The sequence below is a fragment of the Microcaecilia unicolor genome, chromosome 3 (genome assembly GCF_901765095.1).
Source record: "Microcaecilia unicolor chromosome 3, aMicUni1.1, whole genome shotgun sequence".
Taxonomy (NCBI): domain Eukaryota; kingdom Metazoa; phylum Chordata; class Amphibia; order Gymnophiona; family Siphonopidae; genus Microcaecilia; species Microcaecilia unicolor.
The window spans coordinates 139,392,503-139,407,204 of NC_044033.1; the positions used below are offsets into that span (position 1 = coordinate 139,392,503).

The 14,702-nt window shown below is 41.8% G+C and overlaps 1 protein-coding gene across 1 annotated transcript in view; it reads right to left on the reverse strand.

Annotated features, from left to right (window-relative positions):
- RYR2 (ryanodine receptor 2) overlaps positions 1 to 14,702 on the reverse strand; it is a 908,577-nt gene that overhangs the window by 737,508 nt on the left and 156,367 nt on the right. Inside the window, 1 exon segment of the mRNA XM_030194683.1 lies at positions 14,261 to 14,357. Coding sequence (XP_030050543.1) covers positions 14,261 to 14,357 — 97 coding nt within the window.

Below are 14,702 nucleotides of genomic sequence, written 5' to 3' on the forward strand. Positions count from 1 at the left end.
ACATGCCAGGATTTACACCAAGTTTCAGATGACGTAAGTCCTCAAGCCCAAAGTTGGCTGCAGGAATCTGCTCTAAGTGCTAGTCTATGAAGAGCTCTCAGCCCAGAGTGCACTTCATAGAACAGCACTTTAATTGAGAAACAGCTTCTTTCCCATGCCCCTCCCTTATTTCTAGGATAAGCAGCATAAAATCTGTTTTACTTTTTGGGATCTTGCCACTGTTGAAAACAGAATACTGGGCTTGATGGGCCTTCAGTCTGTCCCAGAATGGCAATGCTTATATTCTTATGTTCATATTGTCTCCTCTGTTTTCTCTGGACAATCACACCCACATACAAACCTATTCTCCTATAGAACTTTACATTTCTCAAGGAAACCCTGTAATAATTAGTAGCCTAAATGCTCACTTATTTCTGAATCAAGCACAAGGTAGGCGAATATGAGATGTACTTTCCATTTTGGATCGCATTTAAAGGTGACTGAATTATAAACATTTGCAAAAGATACTGAAATGGACAGTCATCAGGGATAAAACCTTGATGACTGGCACACAAGTTACATATGTGGACTGATTCAGCCACTTTTTGTGTCTGTTCCCATCATCTACATATATATGTCCCTGTCTTGAGCAAGAAACGTCGATAAGCCATTATTAAGATGGACTTCGGAAAAATCCACTGCTTATTTCTAAGATAAGCAGCATAAAATGCATTGTACTGTTTTGGGATTTTGCCAAGATTGGCCACTGTTGGAAAGAGGATGCTGGGCTTGATGGACCTTCAGTCAGTCCCAGTATGGCAACGCTTATGTTTTTATGAGAGAATACCTGTTACAGGGAAGTAACTAAAAAAACACAAAAACAAAGATCTCTTGATCAGGAGGCAAGATGGTGGCTTGAAGGGAGCAGTGAGAAGTCGCTCCTAAACCTTCCTATCTTAATTCTTTGAAATGTTGACATTTCCTCATCCTTATGCCAAAGAGGAGGGGCACAGCGCACTAGTCCCGCAGTGCCAGTCACACCGATGGCAGGTTCCTTGGACCACTTCTTTCTTCCAGGCACTTCATCGGAATCTGTCTCTTCATTGCTGGAGGGCACAGGGAAAGGTTTGCCACGCTCCCAGCCAGAAGCGGAAACATCGTTGAGTCCCGAGATGTGGGTAGCTCTTCCTATGTCAGCGGACGCGCCGAGCAGAGGCCAGGAGACCCCTAGCCCCCAAGTGGTGCTGGAGCTTCCAGGCGCGGGATCCAACTCGTGGAGTGTACCGCTGACTACCGCTGCACAGAAAGCAGCGGTTCAACAAGAAGAGAAAACTCCTGAGGGAAAGAACTTGAGGACGGAGACACAGCCTTCAAAAGAACCATCGGCTGACTTTGGTTTAAGTAAGTCTTTCTTACCAAAAAAAACCAGACACCATTACCTTAGACGCTATTTGGGAGGCCCTTATAGGCCTAGAGACTTTCTTTTCTCAAAACCATTTGTCTTTAATTCAGCAATCACAAACTTCATTAGAACAACTACTAAATTTAGAAAATAAAATTTCAATTATGGACAAAACGGTGGGGACTAACACAAAAGAAATACAATCTCTTCAACAAGGTCAGTTAAATTTGATAAAAGAAAATATGGTTCTTCAGAATAAAATTGAAATCTTGGAAAATCAACAAAGGTCTAAAACATTAAGATTAATAAATTTTCCTAAACAGGAGTCAATTGCCTCTCTTATAACCTTTAAAAAATATTTGTTGGAAATCCTGAAGATACCAGAACAAGCATTTCCCCCGGTATCAAAAATGTATTACTTGTTACCTTATAAAAAAAAGGAAACTGACCAATTAGTGGAAGGAACTAAAGAAATACCTTTTGAGACGTTGAACCTGAATTTATCACAGATATTAGAAGATGACAATCTGGGTGTAATCCCAGCAACACTTATAGTGACATTTGTATTGCAACGAGATAGAGATTGGATCTTGAAACAATATTTTCTTCACAGAGAACCATAGGCGCCCGGTATAAGATGCTTGGGGAGGCTAAGCCTCCCCAGCCACAAGCCCCAAGCATCTCTCTCTCTCTCATCCCCCCCCCCCCCCCGATGCAGCGTCTATCCCTCACTCTCTCCCTGCAGTCCCTCTAATCAGATCGCCGCTACTGACATGCTCTCTCTCATCCCCCCACCCCCCGATGCAGCGTCTATCCCCCTGGCCATGGTCCCTCTAATTTGATTTAGGTTGTCCATCGCTGTAGCAGCACGCCAACATCGTACAGCTTGCTTCGGGGCTTCGGCCTGACGGCATGATGTCACGTGCCCCGCCTCCTCTGACCAAACTTCCTGCTTCCGCGAGGGCTGGACGCATCATCATAAGGAAGGCTGGTCAGAGGAGGCGGGGCATGTCATGCCGTCAGGTCAAAGCCCTGAAGCAAGCTACGATGTTGGCATGCTAGCAGCATTTTCATAAGCCTTAAATAAAAAAAAAGTCTCTTAGACATTTCTTGAAGGTAAGCATGCAAATTTCATGTTTGAGCCGTGATGGCAATCTGTTTCATTCAATGGGTCCATAGATTGAAAAAGTACCAGTTGCATGACTTCCAAGCGCACGTGCTGAAGTGCGGGAATCACAAACGTATTTTTATGTTGAGATCTCAAACCACAAGTTAGCAGGTACTGTTTCACGGGATTTCTTAAATAATAAGCACAATCATGATACATAAGGCTGATGGACCATCATCATCATCAATATATATAATATCCTCCAGCGTACTGGCAACCATTTCAATTGCTTCATATGGGAGGGGGTGCATTTCAGGCAGTAGACACAGAGGAGTTTTTAAGAGTGATCCCCATGCCTTATAATACTACTGCTCTTAGTGATCTCCCCCTACTTAACTGGATAAAAGCAATTAAAACAGATGCCATAGATAGCATACTTCAGTTGTCTCCTATTGTCAATGGAGATGGTGACATCTAACTTAAAGAAGCCAAGCTTAGATGCCCTGTGGCTAAGTTCTTACTGTCTGATCACCATCATATTATTTCTGGCTATGTTAATCAAGCATATAGTTGTAATGCAACTGCAGAATTTTATTGATGTATTGTAAATCATCCTTTAGACATGCAACATCGTGGGCTTAGAAAAAAAATAATGTTGTCAAGGCACTAATGGCATCCATGGGTTTTTTTGTTTTAACTTTATTTCTTTTTGAACATAACCAAATTACAAGCATACAGTGAAACTCCATAACAACTGAAAATACATGTAGATTCCCCCCCCCCCCCACCAAACCCAAACAAAACTATAACTTAAGAAAATTCCCAAAGAAACAACCAATATTCGTAGCCATACAAAATCAAAGCATTATGAAGAACAAAGTTACCATCAGATGATACATAGCAGGCAGTTACACATCAGTTCAGTATTTTGCCTTCATATCTGTTGTGTCATGTGTTTTTCATGTGTGATCAAGATGCAGTATTCTGCTAGCGTGTAGTATTTTGCAGCCCTTTTTGTTTTTGTTTTTTGTTTCACTAGGTTGTCTACTGGTGTCTTAGAACCCGGTGTAATTATAGTGCTGCCTTTCCACGCATAAGGTTGTAGCTCGTTCTGTCCTTGGAATTAGTGCTGTTATGGTTTGGTAAGGTTATGAGTGTGTTTTTGCACAAGTTTGTGTATAGTATTTTGCAGTGGAGAGATTGTGTGTTGGCCTTACTACGGTGGCACCAAAACATCAGAAAGGGTGTAGAGCCTAAATCATGACACACTATCTCTTGAAGGATCACATATGGTCGTTAATAAAAGGAGCTCATTGTGAACACTATCCACCCTAAAAGGGTGTTTTGTGGCTCTACATGAGAATTGTGATATTATGATCCCTTGTTTCATATTGTTGACGGTCTGCATTTTCCGTATGGTGATATATTGGTGTATTAGGTCTGCCCCGTGTAATATTTATGGTACAGTAAGGTTATGAGTGTGTTTTTGCACAAAGTTGTGCATAGTGTTTTGCAGTTGAGCGATTGTGATTAGTATATGCTTTGAACAACCACTTTATTCTTTGACATATGATACATATCTAATATCTCAATTTAATAAAAGGTATTAATTGTGATTATTTTTTTTTACTTATTTTTTTTCTGTGTGTTGTCAGATAATTATGGATGTAAGCCCCACCCCAACCCCACCCCCTTTAGCCTCCCCAAACAGTTGGGCCACCAACCGCCTAAGCAGACAACAGTCTTTTCTGAATTGTAAAGTCAGAATGTTTCCAGATGTCTCTAAAGCAACCCAAAAGAGGCGTCAAGAGTTTCTTAAATTTCGCCCAAGAGTATTACAGTTGGGCGGTCTTTTCTGGTTGAATTTCCCCTGTAAATGCTTATTGAAACTAAACTCAGTTAAATATGTTTTTTTTTTGTTCATAAACAATTGAGTGATTTTTTGGATTCTAAGTCACATGTGACTCCTTGAACACAACCAAGAGTAGTAATTACATCAACTCCATAATCCAATAATTTAGTAATCCTGGAATCTCCTTTCTAGCCGTATATTTCTTTTTGGTAAAGTTATTCTTTATATATCCACAACTATTGTGATGCCTCCCTTATTGTGGACTAAAGATTTATAAAAGGTGTATATTTTCCTTAAATGTTATTTCTGGGATAGTAATAAGTATCTTTTCTGTATCAAGATCTGTTCTTGTATTAAAATTGTAAATTTTTTTAAAAACAACAACAACAACAACAAAACACTGATTGAGATGGCTGAATATTGACCAGAATATTCCTAGTGAGGTCTCATTAATGGTATATTCACCTCTGCTTTATACCCCAAGTTATATTGCTTCTTACGCATCCTTGCACACTTACAAGTCTGTCATACTATTTTCCTACCCTGGAACCATATGAGGTAGTCATATGAGGTCTCTTCCCCACTTCATAGACTTCAGTATCTCACCACTTATGTGCTACTCCCTCAGATTTCTGCATCAAAAATGCACAATTCTGTATTTTTTCAGTATATGAACTTAGTTGCCAAGCTATTGACCATATCTCATCCCATATTCTTTCACAGGCAGGTACATTGTGCCACATATGTTAGCACCATCCATAAAAAGACATTGTTGTTTCCTAATGCCTTCGAAATATTGCTCACAAAGATCAGCCTCAGGATCAGCACTAGAGGCAAGCTACTTATCTTTCTTTCCTAGAGTGAATTCCATTTGCTACAATCCTCTGTCATCAACCACTCAAACAGCTTCTAATCCAGTCCACCATCTTGAGACCCAGGCCCAAGGTCCTGAATTTGTGATCCTCCTAATACAGATCAGTATGAAAAGCTTTACTAGAATTCAAGTAAATCACATACTGTATATACTTTGAATTTAATCTTCTAGTTACCCAGTCAAAGAAATTGATCTGTCTAGTAATCTTAAATCCCACAGTCGGCTGAATTCGAGACATTTGACTATATTTTCCTTCAGAAGAATCTCGTCATTTTCTCACTACCAAAGTCAAGCAGGCCTGCAATCTCCATCCTCCTCCCTCTTACCACTTTTATAGAGGAGTACCTTTCTCCAGTCCCACAGAACCACTTTGGCAAGGGAATGGGGCAATTCTATAACCCAATTAAATAATGGCACTAAAACTCAATAGAAATCCAACAAATGCTTTAAACAAAATTATGGATGAGGAGAAAAAGACTTCAGTGGCTTCTACCAGCCAAAAGTGTGCCAGGTGGAGGGGCATAATTGAACGCAAACGCCCATGTGTAAGAACGTCCATCTCCGAGAACGGGTCCGTGAAGGGGTGGGCCGAATCGTATTTTCGAAAAAGATGGACGTTTATCTTTAGTTTCGCAAATACGGTTTGTGCCAGGCAAATGCATTGGATGTGGGCATTTTTGAGATGTGGGCGTTTGTTTGAGCTGGGCATTTTCGTTTTTCAGCAATAATTCAAACCGAAGCGTCCCAGCTCAAAAACGACCAAATCCAAGGCTTTGGGTCATGGGAGGGGCCAGGATTCGTAGTGCACTGGTCCCCCTCACATGCCAGGACACCAACCGGGCACCCTAGGGGGCACTTTTAAAAAATAGGAAAAAACATTAACCCTAGAACGCATGACGTTAAAAATATACATATTAACGTCATGGGGGCCTTTTAGGCCCCCATGCACATAATGTAGAAAAACACACTTAAATAACTTTCACAAGTTTATTTCAAAATTGCTCAATAAAATATGAATAGTGGACAACATTTTAATTATAATTTTTCACAGAAAACACCAAAAAATCTTTTTTTTCCCAAATTTCACGCAAAGACATGAAAACACACAAAAATGCATAGAAATCTATAGCAAACTAGCTGCAGCTACATTTTTATTCTAACTTTCTTTTCTATTATATTAGTCTTCCAAACAATTCTGACATGTTATTTTTTCAGAAGAGTGTTCTTTGCAAACAGTTTCCTTACAAGTGGAACAATATCGCTCAGTTTTCCTCTTTATGTTTCTTGGACACATGAAACAACGCTTTCGTTTTCTTTCTCCTGGCTCTGGAGTAATCTGAAACTGTACGCCACACCATTTCATTGCTTCTTTAGTTTTCTTTGGCAAGCATTTCAAGTCGCTTCGCTCTATCATGTGAGGTATTACAAGTTCATGACAAAGGTCCTTCAAGAATAAGCGTCTCCTGTCCTTCCTCTGTGCATGAAATTCAGGATGAGTTTCTGTATAAATAATGAATGAATTTAGGGCTGCTACATCAAGCATATTTGAAAATAGTACTACAGGCCATCGTTTTGTTTGCCTCTTACATGAATATTCTCCCACCATCTTATCCATTTTATCTACACCTCCTTTTGTTGCATTGTAATGCAGGATGATTTCTGGTTTCAATTTTTGGTTACTGCTGTCAACACTGCAATCGTGATGCATGGTACTGAGTAAAATTACAGATTTCTCCTTCTTTGCCTTGTAAGATACCAAAGTCGCTTTGTTATTGAATCCAAAGACACTCTCATAAAGTGCTCGCTGACGATTGTGTTTGAGTGCTGCTGGAATTTCTCGTCTGTTTTGCTTTATAGTACCAACAAGTGTAATAGCTTTTGCAAGCAGAAAATTGCCTAGTTCAACATTGGTGAAATAATTGTCCATGGTGATGTTTCTACCTGAATTGAATATTGGAACAGCAAGAGTTTTGACTATTTCAGACCCCAGATCCTTCTGTACTGGTGCACCAACCTCTTTGCCACAGTAGATTACGCCATTTATGCCATAATAATTTGCAGAATCACACATCCAGAAGATTTTTATACCGTACTTGGCTGGCTTGCTGGGCATGTATTGTATGAATTTGCAGCGTCCTCTGAACGGTACAAGTTGCTCATCTACAGTAACATTAGTACTAGGATTGTAAAATTTTGTGCAATTTTTGATAAATATGTTCCAGATATAACTGATAGGGGCTAATTTGTCTGTTTCAAACCTCGCTGCACGAGTTCGCTTATCATCAAAGCGAATGATCCTTCTAATTTCCTCATATCTGCCCACTGACATTGTCGCCTTATAGTGTGGATCAGAAAGTGGGTCCAGAAATAATTCTCGTATTGGGACATCATACGATTTTTGACTCCCTGCCAGCAGGAAAAGTCCAATATATGCATAAAGTTCCTCTTTTGAGATATTTTTCCAGGACTTATTTTTTGCTGAAGCGATACGTCTTCCTTCTAGGTTTGAACATAATAGGACCTCTTCTGCAATATTGTCAGAAAAATAAGTACAGAATACATCTTTAGGGGTAAAGTAACTGGGACTTCCCACAGCTCCTTGAGCCTGTCTCACAATATTGTGTATTGGAGTACGTCCGACTAATGTAGGATTACTGTCCCAAAAAACATTCGTTTTGGATGTTCTACTTATCACTTCTTGAGGATCCACTAGATTCACTTCTTCATCATCAGAAGAATCACTGGATGAGGATGTTTGATTAGCTGGTGGCAGATATTCTTCATCAGACAAAGATAGTTCACTTTCATCATCGCTTTGAAACATAATCGCTTCAATCTCTTGGTCAGTCAGACACTTGGAGGAAGACTGTGCCATTGCTGACTAGATGTTAGAAAATGAAACAGATTTCCTCTCAACAGCTTATCTTATCACAGGTCCTTCAGCAATTAGCTCACAGTGTATACTGTCCTCAGTGTTCAGAGGACCTGAGGTGATGTCATGGCCTTATCACTCCCTCCAAAAATCACATGACATCCTCACATGTTATTATCCACACCCTGGCCCCTCCACCAGCATTACTGAGTACAAATAAAGTAACTTGAGACACAAACACTTCTGAGAACATGATAAAAACAGCGGGGGCCTAAAAGGCCCCCAATTCGTACAGATGTAGTTTTCACCAAACAAGCATTGTTACACCATAATGCCTATGAAAAAAAATTATATGAACAACTGGATATTATCAACAATGACATACTTGAGTAATACCTTGAGTTTCAAAATTCTAACTAAAGTAATTTTGCAGATAATAGCAAAAATGTAAGCATGGGGGCCTAAAAGGCCCCCAATATGCGTTCTAGGGTTAAATTACCTCCCAGGTGCATAGCTCCTTTACCTTGGGTGCTGAGACCCCCAAATCCCCCCCAAAACCCACTCCCCACAACTCAACACCATTACCATAGCACTTAATGGTGAAGGGGAGCACCTACATGTGGGTACAGTGGGTTTTGAGGGGGGGGCTTAGAGGGCTCCCATTTACCACCACAAGTGGTACAGGTAGGGGGGGATGGGCCTGGGTCCGCCTGCCTGAAGTGCACTGCATTACCCACTAAAACTGCTCCAGGGACAGGACTTGTTGCTGCTGTATAACCTTGGCACAGCAGTTCACACCGTAAGACTAATCTCCCTGAAAACGTCCTTTATTTCAATAACCACGTTTACTCATTGTTAACTGCAGATCAGAGGTTGTGCCCCTTTGGCAAAGAGTCTCCCTGGTACTGAGATTAGCAGTAGCTCAGAGCTGGCAGAATGGTGTACAATGCCCTCTTTCAGCAACATTCAAGGTAAGAACTAATTTCTGTAACGTGGCTAACACACGAAAGGGATCTAAAATGGACTTACAAAAATGGCCACTACCTCGTGGACTACCGGAAACAAAACAGGGCACACTCTGACCCAATAAGCAGAGGTAAAAGCACCATGGGAGAAGAGCATACCAACTACCAACATCGTGAGACTGTAACACATGCTAGTGAAATCACGGAGCCCAATACCCTACACCCACCACAATGCAATACTGATGTGACGCTGCAGTGCACCCGAGAGCCACATCTGACCCAGGGAATGGCTGTCAGAGGATAGAACACATTCTGCTGTCATGGAGGTGGGTACGGAATTTGAGGGTGGCATAGAGGCTGGGAAATAAGGTTTTTGCAAGTGGGTTTTTTTTGGTGGGAGGGGGTTAGTGACCACTGGGGGAGTCAGGGGAGGTGATTCCCGATTCCCTCCGGTGGTCATCTGGTCATTTAGGGCACTTTTTTTGGACCTGTTCGTGAGAAAAAAGTGTCCAAAAAAAGTGTCCTAAATTCTCGTTAAAAACGCCTTTCTTTTTTCCATTATCGGCCGAACGTGCCCATCTCTGCTCGGCCAATAACCACGCCCCAGTCCCGCCTTCACCACGCCTCCGACATGCCCCTATCAACTTTATTCGTTCCCGCGATGGAGTGCAGTTGAAGACGACCAAAATCGGCTTTCGATTATACCGATTCGGCCGCCCACGGGAAACGGACGCCCATCTCCCAAACATGGGTGTTTTTCTCCTTTCGAAAATAAGCAGGACAGCCTTACAGAAAACACATCACTAGTCAGAAAAAACTCCTTTCCAAATTTATGCAAAACAGTCAACTTTTTCAGGGTTTTTTAAATATTTCTAATTTTGCTAATAATTTCTTTCAAGATTCTTTCAAAATGTCCATACAATTAGAGATCATCAAAGTTCAATGTCTTGCAAGTGCACACTTAACGTTTTGTGTAAAGTCTCAAAGATCATCATCTCATCTCAACGAAGTCATCTGTTTCACATTATATGCTTCATCAGGAGCAACGTCTAATATAGTTTTGGCTGGTAGAAGCCACTGAAGTCTTTTTTTCCTCTATGGGGTGAAATATATAACCACATCACCAATTTGTATTGCAATTCTCAATGCTGGACATTGGTTGTAAGGGCTTGATAAAGATTAAGGCTCCTCTTAAGCTGGGCTGCTTGAATAGGAGTCAAAAGTTCTGGTGACCATTTCTGAACCAAGATAGAAAAGTCAAATTCTTGCAATAGTTCTTGTAAAAATTTGTGATGAAAATGGAAAGGTGTTTGCAATTGAGCCTCCAAGCTAAGGGCTTCCAAGAAAGTTTCATAGACATCTACAGTCAAAGATGCAGCGGGCAGGGACTGGACATAAGGAAATATGTCAGCAGAGTCCAGACAGTATTCATCACACAATGTATTAAAAGGGCACATACATCCCTCAACTGTGACAACCTGAAAGAGAAAAATTAACCCCTTTCTGACCCAATTGTGAAAACAAGAGGCACTGAGGCTCAGGATAAAATTACTATTATCTTGTATGGGCAATAGGGAGGATACATCAAAAGACAGACGGAGGGCCTTAAACATCCATCTCCAAGTAACTTGCACAGGTTGGTAAATAAGATAAGTTTTCCAAAGGGGGTTGAGTTTAGTGGTTGGGGCATGTAACACATCACTAAAACGAACTGGAGACAAAAGGGAAGTCTCAACTGTAGAAAAAATGAGAGACGGTACGAAACCAGTCATTGATGTGGCACATGCTATAGGCCAGAGAAAAAAGACGGACACTTAGCAAATCCAAACTCTCTTTTAGGCTTATTTTCGAAAGAGAAGGACGCCCATCTTTCGACACAAATCGGGAGATGAGCATCCTTCTCTCAGGGTCGCCCAAATCGGCATAATCGAAAGCTGATTTTGGGCATCCCCAACTGCTTCCTGTCGTGGGGATGACCAAAGTTCACGGGGGCATGTTGGAGGCGTAGCAAAGGCAGGACTGAGGCGTGCCTAACAGATGGGCGTCCTCAAGTGATAATGGAAAAAAGAAGGGCGTCCCTGACGAGCACTTGGCTGACTTTACTTGGTCCATTTTTTCTTCCGACCAAGCCTCAAAAAGGTGCCCGAACTGACCAGATGACCACCGGAGGGAATCGGGGATGACCTCCCCTGACTCCCCCAGTGGTGACTAACCCCCTCCCATCCGGAAAAAGCAACTTTAAAAACTTTTTTTGCCAGCCTCAAATATCATAGGTCTATCGCAGCAATATGCAGGTTTCTGGGGTGGGAGGTGTGTGTGTGTCAACGGAGGCATACCGAAGATGTGGATGTCCTTCTTTCAAACATTTTGGACATCCTGAACTGCCCCCCACCCCCACCCACAGGGACGGCCAAATTTCAAGGAGTGGAGCGGAGGAGTGGCCTAGTGGTTAGAGCACTGGTCTTGCAATCCAGAGGTGGTCAGTTCAAATCCCACTGCTTCTACTTGTGATCCAAAATCCAAACAAATAAAGGGGGTGTCAGAGGCATAGCAAAGGCATGTATGTCCTTCTCACAGAAACATCTACATTTTGGACGTCCTCAACTGCCCGTCGCAGGAACGGAGGCATAGCAAAGGTGCCTACTGGACGTCCTTCACCCATACTCAAAAAAAAAAAAAAGATGTCCCTGACAAGCACCTGGACTTGTGTTTTTTTAAGTTTATAGACGGCAATTTATTTAAGGTTGTAGACGGCTATTATACACGCAGCTTGTCTGCATGTATGAAGCCGTCTTTGACATGCGCAGAGCAGTCACGCATAATGCATGGCTGCTCTGCACTGGCTTCCCCTCCTTAGGAAGGAAATCATGTGCAAATCAGCTAACAGTGAGCAGCTCATTTGCATGTGATTTCCTTTATGCATGCCCGTTCCTTTCCGAATCGCTAAGGGATTGGAAAGGGAAGGGCTTTTTCCGTTCAGTTAGTGCATCAGTTAGTCCACTGCAGTGCCCCCTAGGGTGCCCAGTTGGTGTCCTGGCATGTCAGGGGCACCAATGCACTATGAATGCTGGCTCCTCCCATGACCAAATGAATTGGATTTGGTCGTTTTTGAGATGGGCGTCCTCGGTTTCCATTATCGCCGAAAATCAGGAACGACCATCTTTAGGGATGACCATCCCTAAGGTCGACCTAAATGTTGAGATTTGGGCATCCCCGACTGTATTATCGACACGAAATATGGCCGCCCATCTTGTTTCGATAATACAAGGACATCTTGCGAGGACGCCCTCAGGAAAACTTGGGCGCCACGTTCGATTATGCCCCTCTTTGTCTCGAAGCAAATAAGAATGAGAAATAGTCATATGAGCTCTCCTGCCACCCCACAAGAAACCATTTAGAAACTTAGAAAGTCAACAGTCAAGAGCCTGGAAAGAACTAAGGGCAACACTTGGATTGTGTAATGACATTTCGGGAGTAACATCATTTATAAAGTGCCACTCTTCCAAGCAAAGATAATGGATAGGATTGCCACATCTGGGGCTGTATATTTTTATGGTAAAGCTGTGACAGGTCTTGCGGAATCAACACACACAAATATTTAATAGAATCTCTGGCCCAGGTCAAGGGGAAAGGATCCTCCCAATCTGTTCATACAGAATTTTGTAAGGGGGAGAGCTACAGATTTTTGTACATTTAGCATAAAGCCTGAAAAAAATGGAACTCATCCACCACACTCAAGAGTCTCAACAAGGATATTGTCAGCAAAAGCTAACACCCGAACCTCAGCCGAGGGCAGATGAATATCCGTAATTTCATCATACGTCTTGAGAGAGGGAAGAAGGGCTACAGATACAGCAAAAATAAAGGGGGGGGAGGGGACACCCCTGATGGATACCCTGTAAATAGAAAGAGTTCTATCTTCTCCCCATTAACTATCATAGAGGCCATAAAATTAGTGTAGAGTACTCCTAGAGCTCATGAAAAACACCCCTCAATACCAACATAGTATAACACAGAAAAAAGATAGCTCCAATCCACCTTATCAAAGGCTTTGTCAGCGTCCAAACTCACCAGCATACTGGGAGTCCGGGTGTGTTGGGCATCAGCCATGGCCAAGAGCACTTTCCGCACATTAATCACCGAGTGGCAACCTTGCACAAACCCTACCTGCGCCTCATCAATCAAAAAGGTTACAAGGTTGCAAGGCAGTCTGCCAAAACCCATGCTAAGATTTTTATATCCAAGTTGAGAATGGAAATTGGCCTATAAGATGAAGGATACAAGCTGGATTCCCCAGGTATACGTATAAGAGTAATCAAAGCCATATTCACTCATAGGGGGAAAGTGCCCTATGTAATAGCCTCTGGATAATAAGAAATTAAAATGTCACACAACTGGTACACTAATAGCTTATAAAACTCTGGAGTTTAACCATCAGGGGCAGTGAAATTCTTAGTAGACTGAATGGCTATTTCAAGTTCTTTTGCTGTAAAGGGAGCATTCAAGCAAGCTCGAGCCTCAGGTGGTAACTGGGGCAGACCGGCATCCTCTAAGTAGTCAAGAATGTCAGGATCTTCAGACCAGGCCTCAGAAGCAAGTAGCTTCCTAAAATGGTGGAGAAAAATATCAGATCTGTCAGAAGTCCTATGATGGAAATGACCAGAGTTGTCATAAGGACAGGGAATGTATCTGGAGCCCATCCAACGTTTAGTAATTTGGGCAAGCAACCTCCCAGACTTATTGCTAAAGCGGTAATACTTAAACTTACGATAAATGAGCATTTTTGTGCGCTCATGGATCAGTGCATTAAAGGCTGTCTAAGTGGTCACAAGGGCCTCTTTGTCACAGACTTTATTACAAGATGACAGAGTGAGATTCATTTTAAAATAAAACACATCCACTGTCAGCTGTAGAGTGGATTCATTTTGTCATGCTGAGTGAAAGAATATCTGAGTGCACAATGAATCTGTATTTCAGAATTCTCTAAGCTCAAAAACACACTAAGGAACTAGCCCTTCAACCAACAATCCTGTTGAAAGAATTCATAAAACACAGATCATACGGCCATTTCTGGGATGGAGCACATTTCGAGACTCTGGGCTATGTGAAACTGCTAAATGGAAGAGATCAGGAGGAAAAAAGATTATTGTCATCAACGCTCAACTACAAATTGATAAAGAGTTGTGAGTATTCAGCTCTTGCTCTCACCTCCTCTGTTCTTCTCCATGCTCCCCAGACGGGACAGTGAGACATTCATCCATGTGACCATGCAACAATCTCAACACATCACCTCCTATTAAGTATCCTGAAATAAAAGAGAACAGAGGAGCCATTTATAGTTCCCATGCAAAGCTATCATCATTAATTGCTACTGACAGCAGTTGGCTGATTGCCCTTACAAAAAAAATGGTGCCTATGGAAATTAAGACAATTAGTCAATCAACCAAATCCACAGGATGAGAAAGGTGAGAGGATCTAACCCCTCTGATTACAACTATAAAGTGCTGTTTAGAAGAAAACATGCAGAGATGACAGCAACCCATGTCCTCTGCATAGAACACACAGAGGCATATTTTCAAAGAACTTAGACTTACAAAGTTACATAGAGGGGCATTTTCAAAAGAAACGTCTAAATCAGAATTTGGATGTT